This window comes from Phoca vitulina, unplaced genomic scaffold (assembly GCF_004348235.1).
Source record: "Phoca vitulina isolate PV1807 unplaced genomic scaffold, GSC_HSeal_1.0 scaffold53, whole genome shotgun sequence".
In the NCBI taxonomy this organism is placed as follows: Eukaryota; Metazoa; Chordata; class Mammalia; order Carnivora; family Phocidae; genus Phoca; species Phoca vitulina.
In genome coordinates this window covers 8,112,783-8,136,853 of record NW_022589756.1, presented here as the reverse complement: position 1 = coordinate 8,136,853, position 24,071 = coordinate 8,112,783, and the positions used below count along the sequence as shown (strand labels likewise).

Below are 24,071 nucleotides of genomic sequence, written 5' to 3'. Positions count from 1 at the left end.
AATATCAAGTAATTATTAAGTATGTACTAGGAACTGGAAATTAAAAGAGTTTTATCTCCTAGAATTCTTTAAGGAAAGAAAAACTCTGACCTAATAATTTAGACGCTTTCCTGTCTGAAGCAGGAAAATGAATCTGAAATCTGGAGGAGCATTCCAGTTCTTTGACACTACCTCTGTTAAGACACAGGGCTGTCCCCTTAATTGCTAGTCATGTGTTGGACTGAATTAAAATTTGGCCCACATCACATTCCTAAAGCCAAACTTGAAAAGAGAAAATATGCTAAATCTATCCTTTGAAACCTTAATCTGATTTTTCCGAGTAGGTGCAAAAGACTGAGATGATGATTCATGATCATTTTTAAAAAAATCAGTGAAATAAAAATAAAGAAACTGTTTTAATTACTTTTGCGTTCAATTAATCAACTATTTATTGAGTGTTGATACGTGCCTAGCAGCATTAATACAAGGGAAATGTATTCATTAGTTTCATTCATTTGCTATTGAAATGAGACTTTATTGATCTCATTGATCTCTTAGTTGGATGGCAACATTTCACTCTTCAACAATGCACATATATGAGAGTTGGGGAAAGGTGTTTATTCTGAACGTTTGAAAATGAACCAATTAACTCAATGACCTTAAATCTTTGAGAGAGGTTTTTTTTCTTGCTCTAAAAAAAATCTTACAAAGTTACCTACATATAATCGTAGCTCTTCAAAGCAATTGATTATTGGAAGTCATTAATACAGCATATTAGTACCTTATTCTATCTCGGAAGATCATCTCGGAAGATACAAAGAATATCTGAGTAGAGCTATAGGATCCAACCTGCTACCCAGCAGCCTAAAAGTTCCTCTATCCATTCTGAAATGGCTATACTAAGATAATAACAAAGACAAATTGAACAAAGAATAAAAGGTAACTTTTTTACAACAGTTATAGAGAATCTAAATGAAAGCTGTGTTAACTTACAGTAGGGTGATGGTGCTGGGTTATCCTATAGCTCTTAGAAAGGTTTTTTTTTCCTTCATAGGGTATCTGATATAGGAGAGCCTGCAATCTTCTAATTCAAAAATAGAGTGGCTCTGTTCATATCAGTGCAGAATATTTGTATGTCACAGATCATTCTCACTACTTTGCTCATGTCCCAAATCATTAGTGTGTCTCTGCAGAAGTTAAAGACTGTGCCATCTGTAACCTGGTAGGAAGTGGGATCCCTTCTATTTATAGTCTTCTAAAAAGCAGACTTTAAATGAGCAAATGGTGGAGTAGGAAACTCCAGAGATCAGTCCCTTCACTGAAACAACCACTGAACTGGAAAAAATAGAATCAATTATTTTGGGACACTAGAACTTAATAAGACACTTACAGCATCTGGGGGTGCTTGATGAAGGGGCTGCTGAACTCTGACAGGAGAGCAGCCGATATAAAGCACCTACTATTCCCTATTTCTAGGTGGTTGGCTGCAGCCATGGTAGGCAGTAAGCCCTTGTTCTTTCAAAATTTGGGGTTGTATATTTGGTTTGGTGTGGAGACTCCTGGGGGGAGTAGTGTCTTTGTTTTGGCCCCTCCTTGCTGTGCAGGCTTCCCTGGGGTGTTTATTGTAAAATTTGAAGAGACAAACACCACCCTTCCCCTTTTTTAAGGGGACATTTAAGAAAATCCCTGTTGGGTCACAGGCTGATTGCAGAGAGAACAGAAACTTCAGTGGCCACATGCAACGAAGAATCAATTTTACAAAAACAGTTTGAAAAAGTCACTATACAAATGGATGACTACAGCCCTTAAAAGCAATCCCTGCAGAGGGGGAGAGTCTGACTTTTATAATATTCAAATGTGCAGTTCTCGACAACAATAGAAAACCCAGGAAAAAAAGAATTTGACAGAAGCTATGCTTAAGGAAGCCTAGACACTGGCATTACCAGGCAAAATCAACTGTATTAAATATGCTCAGAAGCTAAAGGAAACCATGGACAAAGAACTAAAGGAGCACAAACAACAAAAGCAAAAATAAGGGGGACTGCACAAATTAAAAAGCTTCTGTACAGCAAAAGAAATAATTAACAAAATGAAAAGACAACCTACAGAATGGGAAAAAATATATGCAATTCACATATTGGATAAGGGGTTAATATCCACAATACTTAACTCATACAACCCAGCAACAAAAAACAATCTGATTACAAATGGGCAGAGGAACTAAAACTGACATTTTTCCAAAGAAAATATCCACACGGCCAACAAGTACATGAAAAGGTGCTCAACATCACTATTCAACAGGGAAATGCAAATCACAACCACAATGATATGACCTCACACCTGTTAGTATGGCCATCAGCAAGAAGACAAAAGAACAAGTGTTGGCAAGAATGTGGAGAAAAGGGAATCCTTGTGCAATGTTGGTGGGAATGTAAATTGGTGCAGCCGCTATGGAAAAGGGTATGGAGGTTCAGAAAATTAAAAATAGAATTACCAAAAAAAAAGGAATTACCATATGATCCAATAATTCTTCTGAGTATATACATCCAAAGGTTATGAAAACAAGATATTGAAGAGATATATGCACTCCATGTTCACTGCGGCATTATCCACACTAGCCAAAATATGGAAACAACTTAAGTGTCTGTCAATGGGTGAATGGATTAAAAAAATGTGGTATATGGTACATAGTACATGCAACAGAATATTATTCAGCCATGAGAAAGAAATCTTGCCATGTGCAACATGGATGGACCTTGAGGACATTATGCTAGGTGATATAAGTCAGACAAAGACAAATAGTATATGATATCACTTATATATACAATCTAAAAAACCCCCAAATTCATAAAAACAGTAGAACGGTAGTTGCCAGGGGCTGGGAGGGTGGGGGAATAGGAGAGATACTGTATAAGGGTACACACTTGCAACTTGTAGATAAGTAATTCTTAGAGATCTAATGCACAGCACAGTGATTACAGACAGCAATATTATAAACACCAAACTTGCTAAGAGACTAGATCTTAATTCCTACCACAAAAAAGAAATGATAACTATGTGATGTGTTAGAAGTGTTAATACTATAATGTGAATCATATTACAATATATAAATTTATCAAATCAACAGGTTGTATGCCTTAAATTTACACAATGTTGTATGTCAAATATATTTCAATTCAAAAAAAGAACTCAAAGAAATCAGAACATTGTATGAACAAAGAAGGAATGTCAATAAAGAGAAATTGTAAAAAGAAACCAAACAAATACTGGTGCTGAAAAATACAATAGCAAAAAATTTTTAAATTTACTAGAGGGAGTTCAATTGCAGATTTGAGCAGACAGAAAATAGAATCAGTGAACTTAAAGATAATGTGACTGAATCTGTCCAGTCTAAGGAGCAGAAAGAAAAAAGAACGAGGAACCCAAGAGACCTGTGAGACACCGTGAAGCATACCAACATACACATCATAGAAGTCTCAGAGGGAGATGAGACAGATAAAGGGTAGAAAAAAAATATTTAAGGAAATAATGGCCAAAAGACATGAAACTGTACTTCTAAGAAGCTCAACAAGTTCCAAGCAGGATAAACTCAAAAAGATCCACATCAAGGCACATTATAGCCAAATTGTCAAAGGCCAAAGAATCTTGAAAGCAGTGAAGAGTGACTCATCACATACAAGGGGTCCTCAATAATATCAACAGCTAATCTCAGAAACCATGGAGGTCAGAAGGCATGGGCTGACATATTTAAAGTGCTGAAAGCAACAAACAAATAAATCTGTCAACTAAGAATTTTATATACAGCAAAATAATCTCTTATGGATAAAGAAGAAATTAAGATATTTCCAAATAAACCAAAGCTAGGAAAGTTTGTTACCACTAGACCTACCCTACAAGAATCCTTCAGGCCAAAACGAAAGGACATTAGATAGTAACTCAAAGTGGAAGGAAGGACAGAAGGAAGGAAGGAAGGAAGGAAGGAAGGAGAATGAAGAATGAATGAATGAACACTGCTAAAGATTAATTACATAGGTAAATACAAAAGCCAGTATTATTGTACTGGTTTGTAACTCCTTTCTTTTCCCTATATAATTTAAAAGACAAATTCATGAAACAATGATTATAAATTTGTTAAGAGACTTACAGGCATAAAGATGTAATTTATGACAGCAACAAGGCAAAACAGAGACAGATATGTATAGGAGCAAAGGGTTTGCATACTATTAAAACTAAATTCGTATTATTCAAACTAGGTTGCTGGAAGTTTAAGATGTTAATTGTAATCCCTCAGGTAATCACTAAGAAAATAACTAGTAACCAAAAGAGAGCTGGGGTGGATATGCTATCAAAGAAAAGGTATTTTAAGTCAAAAAAAGGAGATGAAGAAGGATGTGACATATTGATAAAAGGTTCAGTTCATCAAGGTTTAACAATTATAAACATATTTACACCTAACAACAGAGCTCCAAAATACATGAAGCAAAAATGGACAGAACTGAAGGGAGAAATAAATAGTTCTACATTCAGAACTGGAGACTTCAATACACATTTTCAATAATTTCTTGAAAAATAAGACAGAAGATCAACAAGGAAATAGAGGACTTGAAAAAGTCTTTCAACCAATTAGACCTACCAGACATGTACAGAACACATCACTGAACAACAGTAGAATATACATTTTCCACATTGGACATGGAGCATTCTCCAACTTAGATCACATATCAGGTCATAAAACAAATCTTAATAAATTTAATAAGACTGAAATCTTACGAAGTATGAAAAAAGTATTAAAAAAAGACTGAAATCACTAATATTAGAAATAAAAGAGGAAACATTACTGACTTTACAGAAATAAAGAATTATAAGAACAACATTTATATGACAACAATTATATGAACAACAATATGGATGTGTGTGTACACCAACATATTGGGTAACTTAGTTAAATGGACAAATCCCTAGAAACACAAAGACTGACTCAAGAAGAAATAGAAGGTCTATATAGTCCTATAACAAGTAAGGGGATCGAATCAGTAATCAAAAACCTCCAAAGAAAAACCCAGGGCTAGATGGCTTTACTGGTATTTCTATTAAATGTTTATAGGATTAACACCAATCTTCAAACACTTCCAAAAAACCGAGTTAGGACTCAGCCTATAAGGCTAGCAATACCTTGATACTGAAGCCAGACAAAGACAGTACAAAGAAAACTACAGACCTCTAAACTTTATGAATGTATATGGAAGAAAATACTTGCAAATCACAGATCTTATAAAGGTATCCAGAAAATATGAAGAATTCCTAAAACTCAACAGAAAGACAACCCAATTAAATAATGAGCAAAGGACTTGAATAGACGTTTTTCTAAAGAAGATACACAAATGACAAATAAGCACAAAAAAGATGTTCAACATCATTGGTCATTAAGAAAATCAAAGTTAAACCCCCAATAAAACATCACTCCACACCTACTAGGATGGTTATTTAAAAAAAAAAAAAAAAAAAAAAAAAAGGAAAATAACAAGTGTTGGCAAGGATGTGGAAAAATTAGAACTCTTAAGCATTGCTGATAGGAATGTAAAATGAATAATATAGCCATTGTAGAAAAGTTTGGTGATTCCTGAAAAAGTTAAAAAAAATTACTGTCTGATCCAGCAACTCTACTTCTGAGTATTTACATAAAGGAACTGAAAGTAGGGACTCGAGTAGATCCAAACTAAACTATGACCAATGTCATAGTACCATTATTCACATAACCAAAATATGGAAACAACCCAAACTGTATGTATACATATGAATACACACACACCATACACACATGGAATATTATTCAGTCTTAATAAATGAAGCAAAATCCTTTAATGTATATAGTATGGATGAACCCTGAAGACATTATGCTAAGTGAAATAAGCCAGAGACAAAAAGGCCACACACTGTATGATTCTACTTTACAGAGACAGAAAGTAGATTAAAGGTTACTAGGGGTGGGGAGATGGGAGAATTGGGAGTATTACTTAATGAGTACAGAGTTTCTGTTTGGGGTGATGAAAATGTTTTGGAAATAGGGGTGATGGTTGTACAACATTGTGACTGTAACTAATGCCACTGAACTGTATACTTAAAAATGGTTATAATGGTCAATTTTATGTCATATATAATTTACTACCTCCCCAAATTAAAAAAAAAGACTTTAAGGTTTATTAACTATTTTCAGGTGTCTGTGGGGGGATAGATATCTCTAAAGAGAAACCATGTACCCTCAGCCCAAAGATAGTCTTCTATATTCCATAACCTAGAAAAAAGATATAAATGGCCAATAGTCTTCTATATTCCACAACCTAGAAGAAAGATATAAATGGCCAATATCATAGATCTAAAGGATCAGATAGGATTTAGATAGGCTTGTAAAGGGAAATACACCAATGTCCTCATGGAAGAGAGATGGCAGACAAAAGATCAGATGCAGGGGCTATTTGTGGGAGCCTGCCAAAGTCTGCTTAGGACAGTATTAGGTATAATGGTGCTGCCATGACTGGCTCTATGAAAATCTGATATTGGGTTTGGGATAAGAACCCTTGAACCTATGTATGCTCAAAGAGAGTCCATCTTGGGAGAAGGCTAAATGAAGTTTCCTGTAGAAAGGGACTGTATGCCTGTTAATTTCAAGTTAATGAAAATGTATTTAACTTAGTAGGCAAAAATGGCTGTCACCAGATCCTCTCTTTAAGAGTGGATGTATTTCCTCTCCCTTTAAATCTGGGCTGGCCCAATGACGCTGGTAACCAACAGAATGGGGCCTAAGTCACACTGTGGTAGGCAGTCTCTAAGATGACTCCCAAAGGTCACTGTCTACTGGTATTCAGTCTTGCACAATCCCTTCCCCTTGAGGGTGGGCTGGACTTGACTCTCTTCTAAGACTAGGTACAAGGACTGTGGCTTCCATCTTAAGGGGCTCTCTGTCTCTGTGATCACTCTACTGAGGGAAGCAAGCTGACATATGATGAGCAGCCCTATATAGAGGCCTATGTGGCATGGTGAGGAACTGTGGCCCTAAGACCAACAGCCTGTGAGGAACTGAAGAAGCCTGCCAAAACCACATGGTAAACCTGGCAGCAGATCTTTCAACCCCAATTGAATCCTGAAATGATTATATCCCCAGCTGATACCTTAACTGCAGCTTTATGAGATACTGTGAGCCAGAGGTACCCAGCTAAGTCACTTCTAGATTTCTGACCTACAGAAACTGTGAGATAACTGCTTGTTCTTTCCAGCCACTAAGTTTTGTGGTTATTTATTACACAGAAACAGATAATGAATATAAGATGTTCTGGGACTTCTAAGTCCAAGTCTTTGTTCCCTTCCTCTTAGAGCCCAGCCTTTCATGCTATGGGACATGCAAGTCATTTGGAGAAGAACCAAGGTGCTCATGTTGACAGTCTCAACTGAGCACCTGCTACAGGCTAGAAGTGAGACTCCAGACAAGCCAACCTAGTCACCTTACAGCCATTTAAGCCACCCCAGCTAAGGCTCTAGACATCATGAAACAGAAATGAGCAATCCCTTCTATGCCCTGCTGAATTTCTGACCCACAGAATCACTAAGAAAATAAAACGGCTGTTCTGTTAAGCCACCAAATTTTGGTGTGGTATGTTACACAACAAGAAATAAACCAAAACAATCACTAATTAGTAGGATTTGCAGTAAGAGATAACAGAGCACACAGGATCTAGATCTGGGGCTTCTGGACTGGTATACCAAATATCAGTGATTCATTCATAAATACTAGACAAACTGGACAACTGGATGCTCAGAGAGGGAGAGGATGGGGGGGAGGGGCATAAGGAAACATTATATCCCACGGCCACTATCTAAAACCCTAAATCTACCAGGTAATGTCTTGGAAATGTGAGCTATTGGTCAGAGACAGCTGACCAAAGAATAAAAAAATTCCCTGTGTTATGTCTTGTTGGCATTAGAAATGCTTAAACTAAAAGACTCCATAAAAGCAGTATCTTAGTTGCTAAGGAAGGCAGCATCAATGTTTTCCAGCATTATTTAGTGATCTGCTCACCCAAAGAGGGGAGAATCTGCCAAATCCTTGCCTCTAATAGATCTAAAAGAGGAAAGTTTCATCAAATTGAATGGATTATAGCAATGTCAAATATTTACAGAAAAGAACGGTACTAATCATATGAAAGTTATATTGATAAGGCGTTAACATTGCAACAAACTATAAACAGACTTTGTGACAGACAGCAGGTGATGAGTAGTCTAGACTAGACCACTTTGGAGAAGGCTTCCTTCCTCAGAAAAAAGTGTGTGAAGTGTCTAACTTTACAATTAAGGCAGTCATTTCTATCCAAGCTCCCAGACCTCTTCGGAATATTATTAGGAGCCACGTGACATAACACTATTCCTCTTCCCAAGCAGAAGCACAATCGTAATTCCCAATATCCAAAAACTAAGAGGAACAAGAATGGGGAGAAAAAGCATACAAATGTGTGTCAACATTAGGAAGGCTGTCCTCTGGGATGCTCATGTGCACATTTCTGAGACACAAGGAAACCTGCTAGCAAGGACCTGGGAAGAGCAACAGCACTTGCCAGATGCTGTTCCTCAAGGGTCAACAAGCTACTACCTCCCTGGATCACTAGCTTCGGCCTAGGAAACCTCACCATATTCAGTTGCTGACACGATCCAAACAGTGAAAACTCACTAGTGGCTTATTCAGGAATACTTGAAAAACATGCTTTAATTAATATAGTCATGAGATCCCAAGAGAGGAATGAGTATAATGCACTTGATATGCAAAGTATTTTTACAATCTGGTACCTGATTCATCTACAAATGAATAAATGTCAAGTCAGGGAATAAAGAGTCCTGAGAGGAGATGAGCTAACAATGCTCCACAGTCCAGTGGCAATACAGACACCAATTAGCCAACAGTTAGCTAATTTCTTATCTAGGAAAATAGTATATTATGTCATCAATGCTAGTCTGATTAATAATGATGCTAAAATTAAGAAAATCCTGGTAGCAAAGCAATATTTTATGTTGTATCTATTGTCTTTAAAAAGAAAGACATTGGGGTGCCTGGGTGGCTCAGTCATTAAGCAACTGCCTTCGGCTCAGGTCATGATCCCAGGGTCCTGGGATCGAGCCCCACATCGGGCTCCCTGCTCAGTGGGAAGCCTGCTTCTCCCTCTCCCACTCCCTCTGCTTGTGTTCCCTCTCTTGCTGTGTCTCTCTCTGTCAAACAAATAAATAAAATCTTTAAAAAAATAAAATAAAAAGAAAGATATTAGGCACCACCATGATAAAATCCTGTGGGAACATGAAACAAAAAAGAAGTATGTATAATTGTTAGAATACCGAAGTGGGAGAAATAGAGGAATATACAGAACTCTAACAATGTGCATTTAATTAGGGGGATAATTTATTAAAAGAGAAATTATGTAAAGGGATGAGACAAAAAAAAGAGCAAACCATCTCTTCCCTTCCTTCTGAGAAGTGCTATGCACATACGCACGTGTGGCAGAGATCGGTTTGCCTTTGGCAGGCTTCCTGAGTCCATCAGCAAACAGATAAGCCAAAATGAGGAAAAGCTTTTCTAGGCATTTTGGTAAGGATTATGAGTCCATTACCAGACAGATCTAGTTACAAATGCATGCTTCTTTTCACCTAGATTATCATGCAAGAATAAAACTATCTTCACCTTAAATTAAGGGAGAAGGGTTGCCGCCTGGAATACAGGTGAAGTTTCTGGGGTCCAATAAGTAGATCTAAGCCATTTGTAGTTTAATGAAACCAAACGACTGTTATTTTCTGCCCACATATCATTAAACACTGGCTCTGGGGCACCAGACCATAATCTCGGTCCTAGGAAACCATATTGGCTTATATAAAGCACAGGCATGTTGATGTTCTCTCACTGGCAGGAATTGTAGATGTAGTTTTAGAATCATATTCTGAGCATCATGATTTAGAATGATCTCATCTCCACAAGGACTCATTTACTCACTCTATATTTAAGGTTTAAGGTTTACTCACCCTGTATATCTATCTTCTTCCCTTCCCTCTTCTGTGCCTCTTTAATGGGTTTAAACAAAATGGCTAACAGTCTCTGACTTCAGTGATTTCTGTCATCAACCATTCGGACATTTTCCTCATTTCTCACCACCACTGTGTGATCTATCAGCCTTGTACAATTCTTGGCCAATGGCCATATTAATTTTCTACTTGAAAGAACACAAATAGAATACTGCGTATGACGAAGGTACTAGGGGCAGCGTGGGGAATAGCTGTTTGTCTTAACGCATAGCAATTAGCTTGGCAAACAGAAATGGTAACATGGTTGGATCTGATACCTAGCCAAAATTGCCAAAAGAAAAAAAAATCATTCTGTTGGGGGTATTAAGTGGCTTTTTAAATTGTAGCTATCAACAGTTATATTTGCCCTTTTGGAAATGGTACGGGCAGTTTAACATCAGAGATCTCCAGTTTCCATGGTGATTATTAGTGATGGCATTTCAAATGTTGTAGTTAGGTTCTACAGTATAATCACTTGCACTTTACACCGTAAGACAGGGAAGAGAAAAAACTGCTTCATCTTAACATATTAGAAAGAATATTCATCATCCACATAAACATCATGGCTTTTAAGTAGATACAATTTGTTAATCTTAAACAGATGTATGTTGATAGAAACCACATGAGGAAGTTCGGGAGATACTAAAGCACTTGGATGTAATGGGGACTAATTAATTGCTTAGATATTTAGCAGTAATTAACTGCTTACACATTATTTTGTAAACTGGTTGTTCTTATCCTATCGATTTACCCATTTTTGTATGTAGAAAAAGATTATCTTCTTATTCTGAGGCAATTAATCATGAATTGAGATGTAAGTAGAGAGAAAAATTTATCTTCTTCCTCCTGCAGTTAAGGATAACCTGTGGGGTGAAGGCTGAGTTAGCTGTGCAGTCCAGTAGCGACATCCCTCAAAGACAGGGCAGCATCTGGTACTCCTCTGCCCTCTCAGCACTGGTTCCTTGAACTTAGGAGATACTCAATGCACTTGGTAATTTTGATGCTGATGAAGCTAAACATTTCATTTTTGCTTTAATTTTTACATTTAGAGTTGATGGTTAACTTTAAAACACAGTTTACTTACTAAGACAAATATACATACTTAAAAAATAGAATGAATAATCTTAGAAGTCTAAGAAAGTGCTTCATTTGACTCCAATAAACAAGAAAATTTTCCATTTTCTCATGTAGCTATAAAGTTAATCTTTTTAAAAAAGGGATCAATCAGCTGTAAAATACTCTAGAAACAAAATATACTGAGGTAACAAAGATAAAAACTGATTTGTTTTTAATAGGGAAAAATAGAACACATGGAGTGTTTCTGACTAGTGTTTCAAATCAGATCTACTGTGCAGTTAATCATACTGTCTAGAGGCAGAATCAAAGATTATAAATCCAAGTAACAGAAAATCTGCTGGCAAGTTGAGGGGAAGTCATAATGAATCAGAATGTAATTAAACAAAAACTCTACATAAGTGCATTACTGTTACAGTCACAGTAACCAGAATGATAAATGACCTGTCTCTCCCTTGCTCAAGCTACTAGTTATGCCAGGACAGAATATCTAGGCCACTACTGGGTACAAAAGCCTACAGACCAGAACAAGGATGGATTTACAAATCAAGGACAAGGTCAGAAAAAAACACAGGATGGTCACAAAATATCACCAAATTGTGACTGAAGTCAATATGCACCCATCCACAAATCATGGATAGGATAATCTACCTATGGGAACCTGTATAATTTTAATCATCAAATACCCAATGTACAAGGAGACAGAACTCAATTACTAATGAAATTGAAGGGCTTCCTAACATGGTTTCAGAAAAGAATCTACTTAAGATGTAATCAGTAAAACATAACTGGTTACTCTGAGCACTAAAAGAGATGAAGATACCGAGGGGGAGAGTTCTAGACTCTAGAACTGTAAAAGATGGTTAACCTACCTGTTGTTTTTAGTAAGGAAAGAAAGGTCCATGGAGATCAAGTGAAATTATCCAAGATCACAAGGAGTGCTACTGTCAACACAGGAATGGAGTCCAATCCCCCCCCGAACGTGTCTCCTATACAGCACATCTAATGACGCACTGTGAGTAAGTGTAGTGCACAAACACCACTGCGATCACAGAGTTTTTCATTCCAAGGACCAATTTATGGAGAAAAGCTGTTTGACTTTTTGCAAAAATGAATTAAAACACATACATACACACACACACCCATTGTACTCAAAGCAGAAAGACCAAAGTAAAAAATGAACAAACATGGAAGGATAAAAGCAACATTAAAGACATGTGATAATAATATATTAAATCTGCACTACTCAAAGTTCTGAATAATGGACATCTCAGGTGTCTGATTCAGAAACTTAACTGGAACAATAATATATTTCTAAATTAGAGAAATAAAATGCATCATACAAAGAGCAAATGTTCTTGGCTTTTTCGTTTGAAAGGTGATCAGATGTTGAGTCAAAGAGAAAGTCAAGGCCCTATGTGCTTTCCTCAATAGAAAGCAATGGTCCAGCTTACAGACTAGAGTGACAGAAGAACTCAATTTCGTTCAAAAAGACAATCCAGGACTGCTCCTACAGAAACTCACTGGCCAAAAGAAACCCCCTATACAGAAATCTAGTGGTCCTATTGTAGACTGCTGATAAGGAGAAAGGTTCTTCCCTGCTATTTTCAGCAAGTCTCTTATTATTTTAAAAATTCTACAGGCAGATGATCTGAAATTGAGCTATTATTTAGATTATGATAAAAAGCCAGGAAGAGGACAGATGCTGATTTCTACTTAGAAAGACACCCTGCTCATAAAAAACAGAAACTGAGGCTCTTATGGGTAACTGAATAGAACCTCAGGCAAGTCAGGGGCCCTCTGTGCATGTAACATTTCTAAAAAGAGATAGATATTATGAAGGCTAATGAAATAATGTGGAGATGTGATAGAATACCAATGCTCTTTAGTTTTAAAATTGATGATGTTCCTACAGATACCAGAAAACCATGTGATTGCATAGCCGACTGTGGGAGGGCAGGCACCGCCAGGGCCACTGAGAGTATCCTGACCTTAATGATTTCAAAGAGAATATGAAAACCTTGCTGATACTCCAAGTGTGGTCTGAAGAGACGATCGGCATAGGTATCACTGAGAGCTGGTTAGAAATGCAGACTCTCAAGCCCCATCCCAGACTGAATCAGAATCTGCATTCCAACAAGATCTCCAGGTGAAGCACAAGCGTACTTAAAGCTTGAGAAGTACTGTGCTTGAGAGTGCTCTAGCAAAAGGGACCACTGAAATTTCAGGTGCTTTCAACCCTCCACAGATGTGTGTGGAAGGAGTCCTGAGTCAGGCTGGCCCTCTCCTGGTACCAGGAAAGGTTGACTTCTGAACAACCACAGGTTAAACAGTTGAGAGGTAAACATTTTTTATTACAAATATCAGTATCAATCAGGTGAGCCTCATTTAGTTCCCTCTTCTTTAGTGAAATTAAAGATAACAGACGAAAATATATAAAGCTAGCCATGTTAAGAAATGTTTTACTAATCTGTCTGGATAATGCCAAAAACCATAGCCAGGCTAAATGATTAAGTGAGCCTGGGTCATTACATTTTCATAATTATAATTGTTAATACCTAGGCAAGGGTATTGATTTATTGATTAGCAACAACTTACTGATTTAAAAAAAACGCATTTCAACTTTCATTTTCAGAAAAGATTATTTAAAAGATCTTAAAAGAAAATAATCGGCCTTTAAGAGAGAATGTTTTCTAATGGGAGAACAAATGCTGGAGGAAAAACAACCTATATTCTGATCATGGCTTTCCCCATGTTAGCTTCTTATTGGGAACAGCAATTTTTGTAAGGATATAGTACTAAAGTGTAGGAATGAAAGGGTGTATATGTTATTTTTGCTCCATTCATACCAGAATTTCCTTTTCGTGCCCACTTCCCCAATTATCTGATGTCCTAGACAAAGTATGGGGAAACTTCCGAATAGGGGAAAGTGGTTTCCCAGAAGCAAAGTTACTGAGGGCAGTATTTAAGGAGCAAAGAACTCTACCTTTAAACAACTTGTATTGGCACCTGAGGTTCCATTTTAAGTTTCTGAACAACAATATTGGTAATGGCCATATTGGTTTACTTTTTCTTGGATCCTTATCACCAAATTTCATTTTCCCAGACAGAGTAACTGGGCACAAAGCGCAAGAGAAGAAATGACCATGACAACTAGTGGGATAGACAGATGACCGGTGTGACAGATAGCAAGGAAGACAGGATCCAGATTACTGGTCTTGCCACTCAGAGATGGAGTGCTTCTGAAACTATGCCACCAAAACTGCTCGTAGGAATTCTGTGTTTGACCACAAGTCTTTCACTATTATACGCTGCCCAATTGTGAATAATCATAAATAGGGGCAAGAGAGGCCTGAGATCGTTTTAATTGTGATACCAAGTTAAAAATGTGAATGAATCATGAACTCTGTCTTCCCCTAGTTACCTGATATCACAGCTATTTTCCCAGATCCGTGTTCTTCTCTAGCTATTCTTTCTGCCTCCTCCATCAGCAGCATGCCAAATCCCTGGAAAGAGCAAAAGAGGGGTTAGGGAATTAAGGAAGGAAGGAAGTCATTAAGAAGGGTCTGTAAAACAAAAAGGCTAATATTCAGTAGTTGCTAAAATCTGCTAAATAAGAGTGACAAAAAAAAATTATGGGGATAAGAAAAGAGAAACCATTCAATTATACCAAAAATATACTATAGCAGACTAGGCAATAATTTTGCAACAAAAGCCATCAAAAGGTATTCTGTAGATGATGTAACCTCATCACAGGAAGGGGGCAATTGTCTCTCAACTTCCGTCTCTTTTTAAATAAGCTCTAGGCAATCTCCAGGTGATTAAGTCTGGGGCATCTAATCTTGTATCTATTAGTCACCCCTCCAATTTCTAAAAGGTTTTTGAAACCAGGCAATATTCTTAAATCACCAAGTTTACGCTATATCCACCATTAGTGATTTAAGCCATTTTCTGGAAACTTGAAAAAGTGAGTTATTTATTTAAGTTGTTTGTGGGGAGTGGAATAGCATTCCACTATATATCAGATTTAGCTTGCATCTATGGAGAACTTTAATATTTCACAAGTGCTTTTACATTATCATTGGCTTTGATTTCATAATACATAGTTGAATCATAAGAAATTGCTGGTATTACACCATTTCTGAATTTCAAAAATAGCAATTTCATATGGTTCAATCTAATACTATATTCTACTTGACTGAGTCTCAAATTTGTCTCTCACTCCTCCCCTCTCACACCCAAAAGGTTACAACTTGGGAGAGAAAATATCCCTGAACATAAAATATTAGCTCCTCGGTTTCTGTACTTGCCTTTCCCCCTTCCTCCTTCCTCTTTCACTGTCTCTTCCTCTGCCCCCTCCCTCCACCCATTCTTTTTCACTTTTCCTCCTTTGGGCAATTTCTTTCTCCTTCCTTCATTCCTTCCTTATGAATCTATTTTTGAGAGAGAGAGAGAGAGTGCACGTGCCTGTGAGAGTGAGCAGCGTAGGGAGGGCTGGGGGGGGAGGAGGGGCAGAGGGAGAGCGAGAATCTCAAGCAGGCTCCAGGATCAGCACAGAGCCCAATGCGGGGCTCGTTCTCATGACCCTGAGATCATGACCTGAGCTGAAATCAAGTCAGATGCTTAACTGACTGAGCCACCCAGGCACCCCTGGGCAATTTCTTAATTACAGTCAAACAGAAATGGAATACAGCATACCTGATGCTGAAATTTAGTAGGATCTCGACTGCTCACAGGAACTACACTTCCATACACATGCAGCTCTCGAACTATGGAAACACCTCCAACCAATTCAAAACGGAAGGTTTCCTCTGAACACTTTCGTAATCGCAGGAGGCCAATCAATATGTCTTGATCTGGGTCTTCATATGATAAGAATGTTTCCCAGCCACCATTTGCAACATAATCTCTCCTTACCAATTCAATCTGTTTAATAAAAATTAAAAATGTTTTTAAATTAGAGAACAAAATTCACTGTTGTAAGTATTTATTTAGGCTAATATACCCAATTAAGGATAAAGAATGAATAATCATGAATTATGTTTCTTTTTACTTGTCTACTCTCACATATCAATGATTAAATAAGAGTACCTGCCTTGTTCATGGAATATTATAAAAGGAAAACATATTTGAACTTCATTAACCTTGAGATTCTTGCAGAGATCTGGCTTAGTAAATGCTTCTATGTACTTAAATCTTTGATCCTCCACAAAGAGTCTCTAAGGTAAAATTACACATTATATCACATGTGTAGCTCTTGCGAGCACCACTGAGCCCCAGAACAGTCAGGTGGCTCAACAGTTTCATTTCCTGGCCTTTACCTCTTCCATTAAAACCTGCTTTTGGGGGAAAAAATGTGTTATTGATCACTTGTTTCTTGATGGGATTTTAAGAAAGTATGGCATCCCTTCAAAGGGATGAGCCCTTTAAAATATTCTGCCTAGTTAGTTACAAAATTAAAACATCAAAGAAAATCAAGCACTGGAAAGTAGCTTTTGGGGGAAGCTCTTGTGGTAGCAATCTACATAGACTTTTGACTCTTAAACTCACTGTTCAAGTGGCCCTTGAATTTTGCATCTATATAAGCAATATGTAACAGTATGCACAGAGAAACCTACATATGGTCACACCCAGACACATTCCAAAAATAGGCAGATAGTATGTGTAGTGAGGTGAACAATTCAGACTAATGCTTATGTTTCTTCTCAAACTTAATGTTTGCTAACTAACTGGATTGCAAAGGAACTTGGAAAAACTATTAACTGTGTCTGGGTCTACTTTTTTCCTCAAAAGGTCCCAAATGTTAAAAATATCAATGCAGGTGTCATCTAGTCTTTCTCAAATGGGGTTCCACAAGAGAGTTAACTCCCACAGGAAATGTGGCACGTAGCTAGGCATTATAGGTATATAGGAGAGAAGTTCTCTCTCTGTACAAACAATAAATACTTTTGGGCGTTGCGCTTAAGTTCTGTGGAACCCCTGTTGATAAGGGCCCATCTGTTGATTTGACTACCACCAATGGTGTAGAATTTAATAGTTGTACACACAGAAATAAACATCACATCCAGCTCTACCTGAAGGTAACCACTATGTCACTTGTGACCGGTGGCTGATACCATATTGGATGGCGCAGATTATAGAACATTTCCAACCCTGCAGAAAATTCTGGTGGATTGTGCTGATCCAGAATGAAGCTCAGACTTGGTTTTCCTAGCCTGGCTCTTCTACGATTCACCCACCCTCATATTTGCCTTTCCTGTCTTGACATCCATATCTGATCGTCAATTACACTTTGCTTAGTTTACTTATTAACTTCTAGGGATCAGTCCTGTTGGTTAGAAAGTGTGGGTCCAGCCTTGCCAAAAATTTATGAACAGGACCCAAACTCTCTATAAAATGAAGAAACTAACCTGGTATGGCCGTACTTTGTGATGAATTTCCTGGATTCCAACCTCTCTGGTTCTGACATCTCGACACTGCCAAAAAAGGTGGAGGAGAGGGGCAAATACAAAACTGGTAACTAATTCAATTTTTATTCACACCTTTCCACCAAACCCTGGGCTCAAAATTAAGTTTGGACATAATTTACAATGAGAGAAAAACAACTAAATTTAAAAATAAAACCATCTTTAATAAATCTGAGGATGGGGGAAATAAAGTATAAAGTTAGTACAGTAATGCTTTAAAAACAAGCTTAGAATTCTGAGATCAATATATAATACTCAAAGTAAATAACATAGGTCCTAAAATCTGAAAATAGTTTTACACAGGGGATATAACTGTACCTGAATGTACAATCCAAAACTACGTCTTCACCATCACCATGTTTGTATCATTTTAAGATGTCAAAAAGAGGGATGCTCAAAGACTGCTGTGCTTTTTTTTTTTTTTTGGCAGAGAAGGGCATTGTGGAAGAAAGGATGGGAGAAAGGATGGGAGGAAGGAAGGGAGGAAAAAAGGAAGAAAAGAAGGAACCCAGAGCTATTTATTATACTGTCTAAACCACAGTCACGAGAGCATCACTAGGAGGCACAGAGCTGCCTGCAGATGATACACATGCAATGCCTGGTCTCTGCAAGGCCAAGCTCATGTGATGAGACTCTCACTTCTATTCCACAACCCAGTGTGCATACTACATAGCCTGACATTTATAATTACAAAGTCCTTACAGTATTCCATTATATGTCCTATGGCCTATTTTCCCCTACAGAATAAACTGTAAAAATCATTGTCAGGATTCTAACATTTTCTACCCATGAGAAAAGATCATCCTAGGAAATGTGATGATGTCATGCAAGCTATATTACTAAAATAGCATATTTATGAAGTATTGTTATATACGTATAGAATTCCATGAGAAAAATAAGAGCTCGTTATTCAGCTCTGTAAAAAAGCTATTTCCATGTCCCAGGAACCAGTCCAAGATAATGCCTTGCTGATGTGGATTCTATGAACTCAAAAATTATATAGCAAACAAGGATCACAAGTCTCTGTAATTACAAATCTATTACATTTAGATGTTGTCTTTTATTTATTTATTTATTTATTTATTTATTTAAAAGATTTTATTTATTTATTTGACAGAGAGAGACACAGCGAGAGAGGGAACACAAGCAGAGAGAGTGGGAAAGGGAGAAGCAGGCTTCCTGCCGAGCAGGGAGTCTGATGTGGGGCTTGATCCCAGGACCCTGGGACCATGACCTGAGCCGAAGGCAGATGCTTAACTACTGAGCCACCCAGGCGCCCTTGATGTTGTCTTTTAGCTACAGCAGTTCTATATAGTAGTTTGCATGTGAACAGGCCATAGTTACATGCTCTTAATGAACACCTGCATGCCTTTGGGAGGGGGGCTATGAGATAATGCCTTTTTTGGCAGGGGGAGGGTCAGACGGAGAGGGTGAGGGTGAGAGAATCCCAAGCAGACTCCATGCCAGCGTATAAGCCTGGCATGGGGCCCGATCCCAAAACCCTGAGATCACAGGCCAAGCCAAAACCAAGAATCAGAAACTTAACTGACTGAGCCACTCAGGTGCCAGGAGAATGTTTTTTAAAAAGCAGAGATTGGTGTGTGCTTATATTCTGATAAGACACTGCCTATGTGAACTAGATGTCTTTGGGCTATCACTGATTTTCAGTCTTCCCAGTTTAAGAGAGGCTATCAAGGTTTAAAAGGGATACTGGGTTAAAGATGATAGCTAGATGACGAGATTATCAGGATAACCAGGCCAGGTCAGTCATTTTGGCTGTGGTATTCTCAGAGGACAGAGGAGCTGGAAGATAAGGGCAGCTGGAAACTGGGAAGCAGAACAGGCATACAGTCTTGTTTGGTGCTTGCTATTAATTACTATAAATAATACATTTGCTATTTTTCTAGAACTTAAAATTTTTTTTTTAAAGAATAAGCCAATCATGTTCACAAACTCTTCTTTGGACATACAATTTTCTGAAAAGTTTTCTCCATAATAATTTGACCCAAAGAATAAAATGTCTTGGGCAAGTCCACAAACATGATATGCAATCCTCAAGACGATGTCTCTCAAAGTATGGTCCATGTTTCAATTGTGCATGAGAATATCCCACAGCTCCATCCCAGACCTGGTGAAACCAAATTGCTAAAGGCAGAGCCCAGGAATCAATGCTCAGGCCATGACCCCCACTCCTGGCTTTTTCTCTTTAGCATCTCTAAGGAGTTTCTAGGGCTCTGTGAATTTATGTCATAATCACCTTACTGTGATTTAAGAGTCATCTGCAGAGACTGTCACAGATTCCTGGGCTCTTTTGTAACTTTCAGGGTCAGTAGAACGATGTTTAATAAATATCTGCGGAAGAAGTAAGTACCTGAACAAACATGGGGGTGGAGTGGGGCAAGGCACACTGGACTATGTGGGCAACAGCACTGTTTGGTAATCATTTTACACAGTAGTAAACCTTGTTTCTTCAAATGTACACTCATATAGTCTATCACCACTAGTCAAGAATCGAACACCCAGGGGCGCCTGGGTGTTAAGGCTCAGTCAGTTAAGCGGCTGCCTTTGGCTCAGGTCATGATCCTGGGGTCCTGGGATCGAGCCCCACGTCCGGCTCCCTGCTCAGCGGAGAGCCTGCTTCTCCCTCTCCCTCTGCCTGCCACTCTGCCTGCTTGTGCTATCTCTCTGTGAAATAAATAAATAAAATCTTTAAAAAAAAAAAAAAGAATTGAATACCCAATACTTCAAAAGAAAGAAGAAAAGAAATACTTCAAAATTTAAAAAAGAGAGTTGAGCACACATAGTTGGCATCTGAGTAGGTGAAAAAGCAATCCTTAAATCAGCAAACCTACACTGGAAGAAAGCAGAGGGGTGTAAGGGATTAGATGCAGCCTTTGCAAGCACTAGTTTCAACTTCATGTTACAGAGTAAGAATGCCTTCATATGAAACTTTTTGACCAAACTTGTGAGTCTGTAAGTATGTATCAAAGTGTTTTGTGTTTCAGATTACTTTGATCTTAACGGTTACCGTCAGACTCTTACCTGTATTCCAAGGTCCTTCATTCTTGCAAATGCCAGCTCTCTCAAATTACCATGCTCTACTCCTGAACTGACTAAGGGCATTGGAATATCTCTGCAAAAGAAAAACATCAGCTGTTGTAAAATATAAATCATTCTCTACGCCAGTAAGGCAGGGATATTAAATAAAAAAAGGAAAACAAAAACCTACAAAGCAGATCAGAAAAGCAGAATATTCTAAACAGGAAGCAAGGTTCAGAGCTTCTCTGTCCCTCTTTTCCCATCCATGAAATCATAATATTCACCTACCACTCAGGGTTTTTGTGAGAAACACCCGATGAAAATCACTTTATAAGATCACAAAGTGTAAAACAAATGTCTGATAACCATCAGTAATGATTTTTGGCTGAAGAGATATATTTGCACTCAGCAAAACAAGAAATACAACTGTCTTTTTAAATATCCGATTTGTTTAAAGAGGAGAAATAACAATTATTATCAATGCACTTCTTTATTAATAAAGCTTATAAACACTTGTCCATACAGTTGCTGAATGACAAGTAACCAGGAAGCTCAAAAGCCTGGCTCAGCCAACAACTGAACTCGAAGAATACTCCGTCACCCCTCCCAGTTTCCTAGAAATCTAAATTAGAAGTGACTCTGCATTAGAAGATTAACAGCTTGCCTAAAGATAAGAGGAGATAAATTTTATTTCCTGGCATTAATACAGCATAAAGTGCCAGGCACCAAGGAGATTTCAGTCAAAAGTTGAAGTTATGAGCTTTATTTTAGTAGCCCCCAACACCCTCTTCTAGACAAAAATCAGCATCTGAAGATAAAAGTTAAAAAAAACTGAATATGCTTAGCACATCTGTTTCCTATTCAAAGACAAGTCCCCAATTTGTTTTGTCTAATATTTGGTTGATTAGAAGAAAGATTTGAAGAATACACCAAATATCTTTTCTTCTCATTTGCTTTTGAATCAACTTGAATCTTTTTCTTCTCTTTTTACTTATCCCTCCAAATGTTAAGTATATACAATTAGCTAATTCACCCATTTGATTCTAATAAGATATTTCTCACTCACTCAAAAGTATCAAAAGCCAATCAATTAGCATTAAAAGCTATACACGTAAATCTATTAGGCTCTGGAAGCCAGTAGAGTTTCCATTAGACATTACATAAAGCAATGATAAGCCAAAATTCTTTAAGACAATGACACACCAGCGAGTTAAGAGTGAGGGTGATATTAAATAATATATTTTAGAGTGATTAGTTAATATGTATGGTTTACTTACAGTTTTTAGTAAAAAAAAAAAAATTAACTTTCTATCTTTGGAACTACAATTTCTTAAAATCAAATATATTTTAAATCAGCAGGGGCACCTGGGTGGTGCAGTCGGTTAAGTAGCCGTCTCTTGGTTTCAGCTCAGGTCATGATCTCAGGGTTGTGAGATTGAGCCCTGCATGGGGCTCCGTGCTGAGCGAGCAGTCTGCTGTGACTCTCTCTCCCTCTCCCTCTGCCCCTCCCTGTCACGCTCTCTCTCAAAAAAAATAATCTTTAAAAAAAAATAAATTAGTAATCAGATGCAACTAAATGAAGGTTATTGAAGTAAAAAAAAATATGGTTTATTTTGGCAAGGAATGTGCAAATATACTGTTTTAAATATTTTACTGTTTCATATTATATAAGCCAAAGTTCAAGTCTTCTAAATGCCCTTTTTTACCCTGAAACATTTTTTTAAGGTTTTATTTGAGAGAGAGCGTGTGCGCAAAAGGTGGGGGAGGGGCAGAGGGAGAGGTTAGAAGCAGATTCCCCACTCAGCTCAGAGCCTGATGTGGGGCTCTGGGGCTCGATCTCAGGACCCTGAGATCATGACCTGAGCTGAAGTCAGATGCTTAACCAACTGAGCCACCCAGGCGCCCCATTTACCCTGAAATATTTTATAAATAACTCACAAATACATGTATTTTCATGACTTACAGGTAAAATTTAAAATCCTGTTATACATGACATTAATCTGATAAAATCACTGGCAATCACTGTTAGTACCCATTAAATGACAGATACATTTGATTCTTGTTATTCACTGCGCTTAAATTCTATAAAGGTGCCATGAGCACTGTATTAGCAATTACTCAAACACTGCCCCTACAGAAAATGCAGGGTTAGGTTTCTGTGACACTCAGTCACATTTTCTTCAACTGATCAATACATAACCCTGTTTTATTTTATTTCTGTGTAAAGATACTTTATTTAACATATATCTGATTCATTAACCTAATACTTGTGGCTAGCAGCAGTATAATTCACGCCTTAATGAAGCTCATCTAATATTTATTTTCTTCAGAAGGCTTATTACAGCTTTCTTGTGCTTAGGAATGCTAGACAGCAATTCAGCATTATGCTTGGGGCCATTTTAAACAGCAAAATCAACACAAAGCACAAAAATGTGAAAAATGGGTAATTTAGTAGATTGCGAAAAGGACACCTGTTTACACAGTATCAGAACAAATCTTGTTCCTCATCAACCCTCCAACTACTAGTCTAACATGCGCCGATGACTCCTGTTTCACCATCCCTATTATGACTGTCAAACTGGTGATTATCTATCATGCCTTCTACATTTATTAGCTGGGCTTGTACTGCAAGGAAGAACTTTCTCTTCTGCATTTATTTATTCACCTATGAACTCATGGATTCCTTTTTTATTCAAAGAGTTGTAATCTGATGCTAATGTTTTTTATTTTGTTGCTTAAATTAGATTTGGCCAGTGGGTATGTATTCAGGCTGGTTTCTGGGTCCTTTTGACATGTCCTCATTCTTTGAATATTTCGTACTTTCTAGAACAACAAGATGTTCCAGGTTTATTTTGTATGTTTGCTGCTCCAGCCCTGGAATTGGCCATTTTTCCAAGCAGCCCTAATTCCCTTTAGTGAGGAATGGTATTTAGAAATCAAGATCTGGGCACTCACTGTGCTCATTACCACTGCGGTGTCATTGCCTCCAGATTCTCTCAGTGTAAACAACCAAGAAATTTACGTATATACATACATATTTGTATGTGCATATAAGGCATTCATATATGCACACACATAAACGTACATCTATAACTTTTCTATATGTAAATTTTAAAAGCCCATGAGTTCATACTGATAGTTACAATTCTAATCCAGTGTTCAATTTTTCACCTTTCATTGTTTATAAATCCCTTCAGACAATGAGAAATCTGGCTCTTTTATCTTTATTATATTGACTTATTTGCTAAATCAAATAGTTTATTTGCTCAATGTAACCAATTTCCTCACTACTTAAGCTGCCATCGCTGCACTCTCTACCCTTACTCTCCATTTCTTCAGATGACTGATATGCTGTGGTCAGTGCCTCCATGGCATTGCCTCCATAGGTGATGGGAAGGAGAGGGGGGAGGGGAAGGAGGGGGG

General features: G+C 37.6%; 1 protein-coding gene across 2 annotated transcripts in view; it reads right to left on the bottom strand.

Moving 5' to 3' along the window:
- ELP3 (elongator acetyltransferase complex subunit 3) overlaps positions 1–24,071 on the bottom strand; it is a 100,999-nt gene that overhangs the window by 11,188 nt on the left and 65,740 nt on the right. For both annotated transcript variants that reach the window (XM_032389035.1, XM_032389036.1), the window contains 4 exons: positions 20,652–20,742; positions 17,553–17,618; positions 15,841–16,068; positions 14,567–14,648 (listed from right to left, as the gene is read on the bottom strand). In XM_032389035.1, coding sequence (XP_032244926.1) covers positions 14,567–14,648; positions 15,841–16,068; positions 17,553–17,618; positions 20,652–20,742 — 467 coding nt within the window. The remainder of the gene's footprint in view (positions 1–14,566; positions 14,649–15,840; positions 16,069–17,552; positions 17,619–20,651; positions 20,743–24,071) is intronic.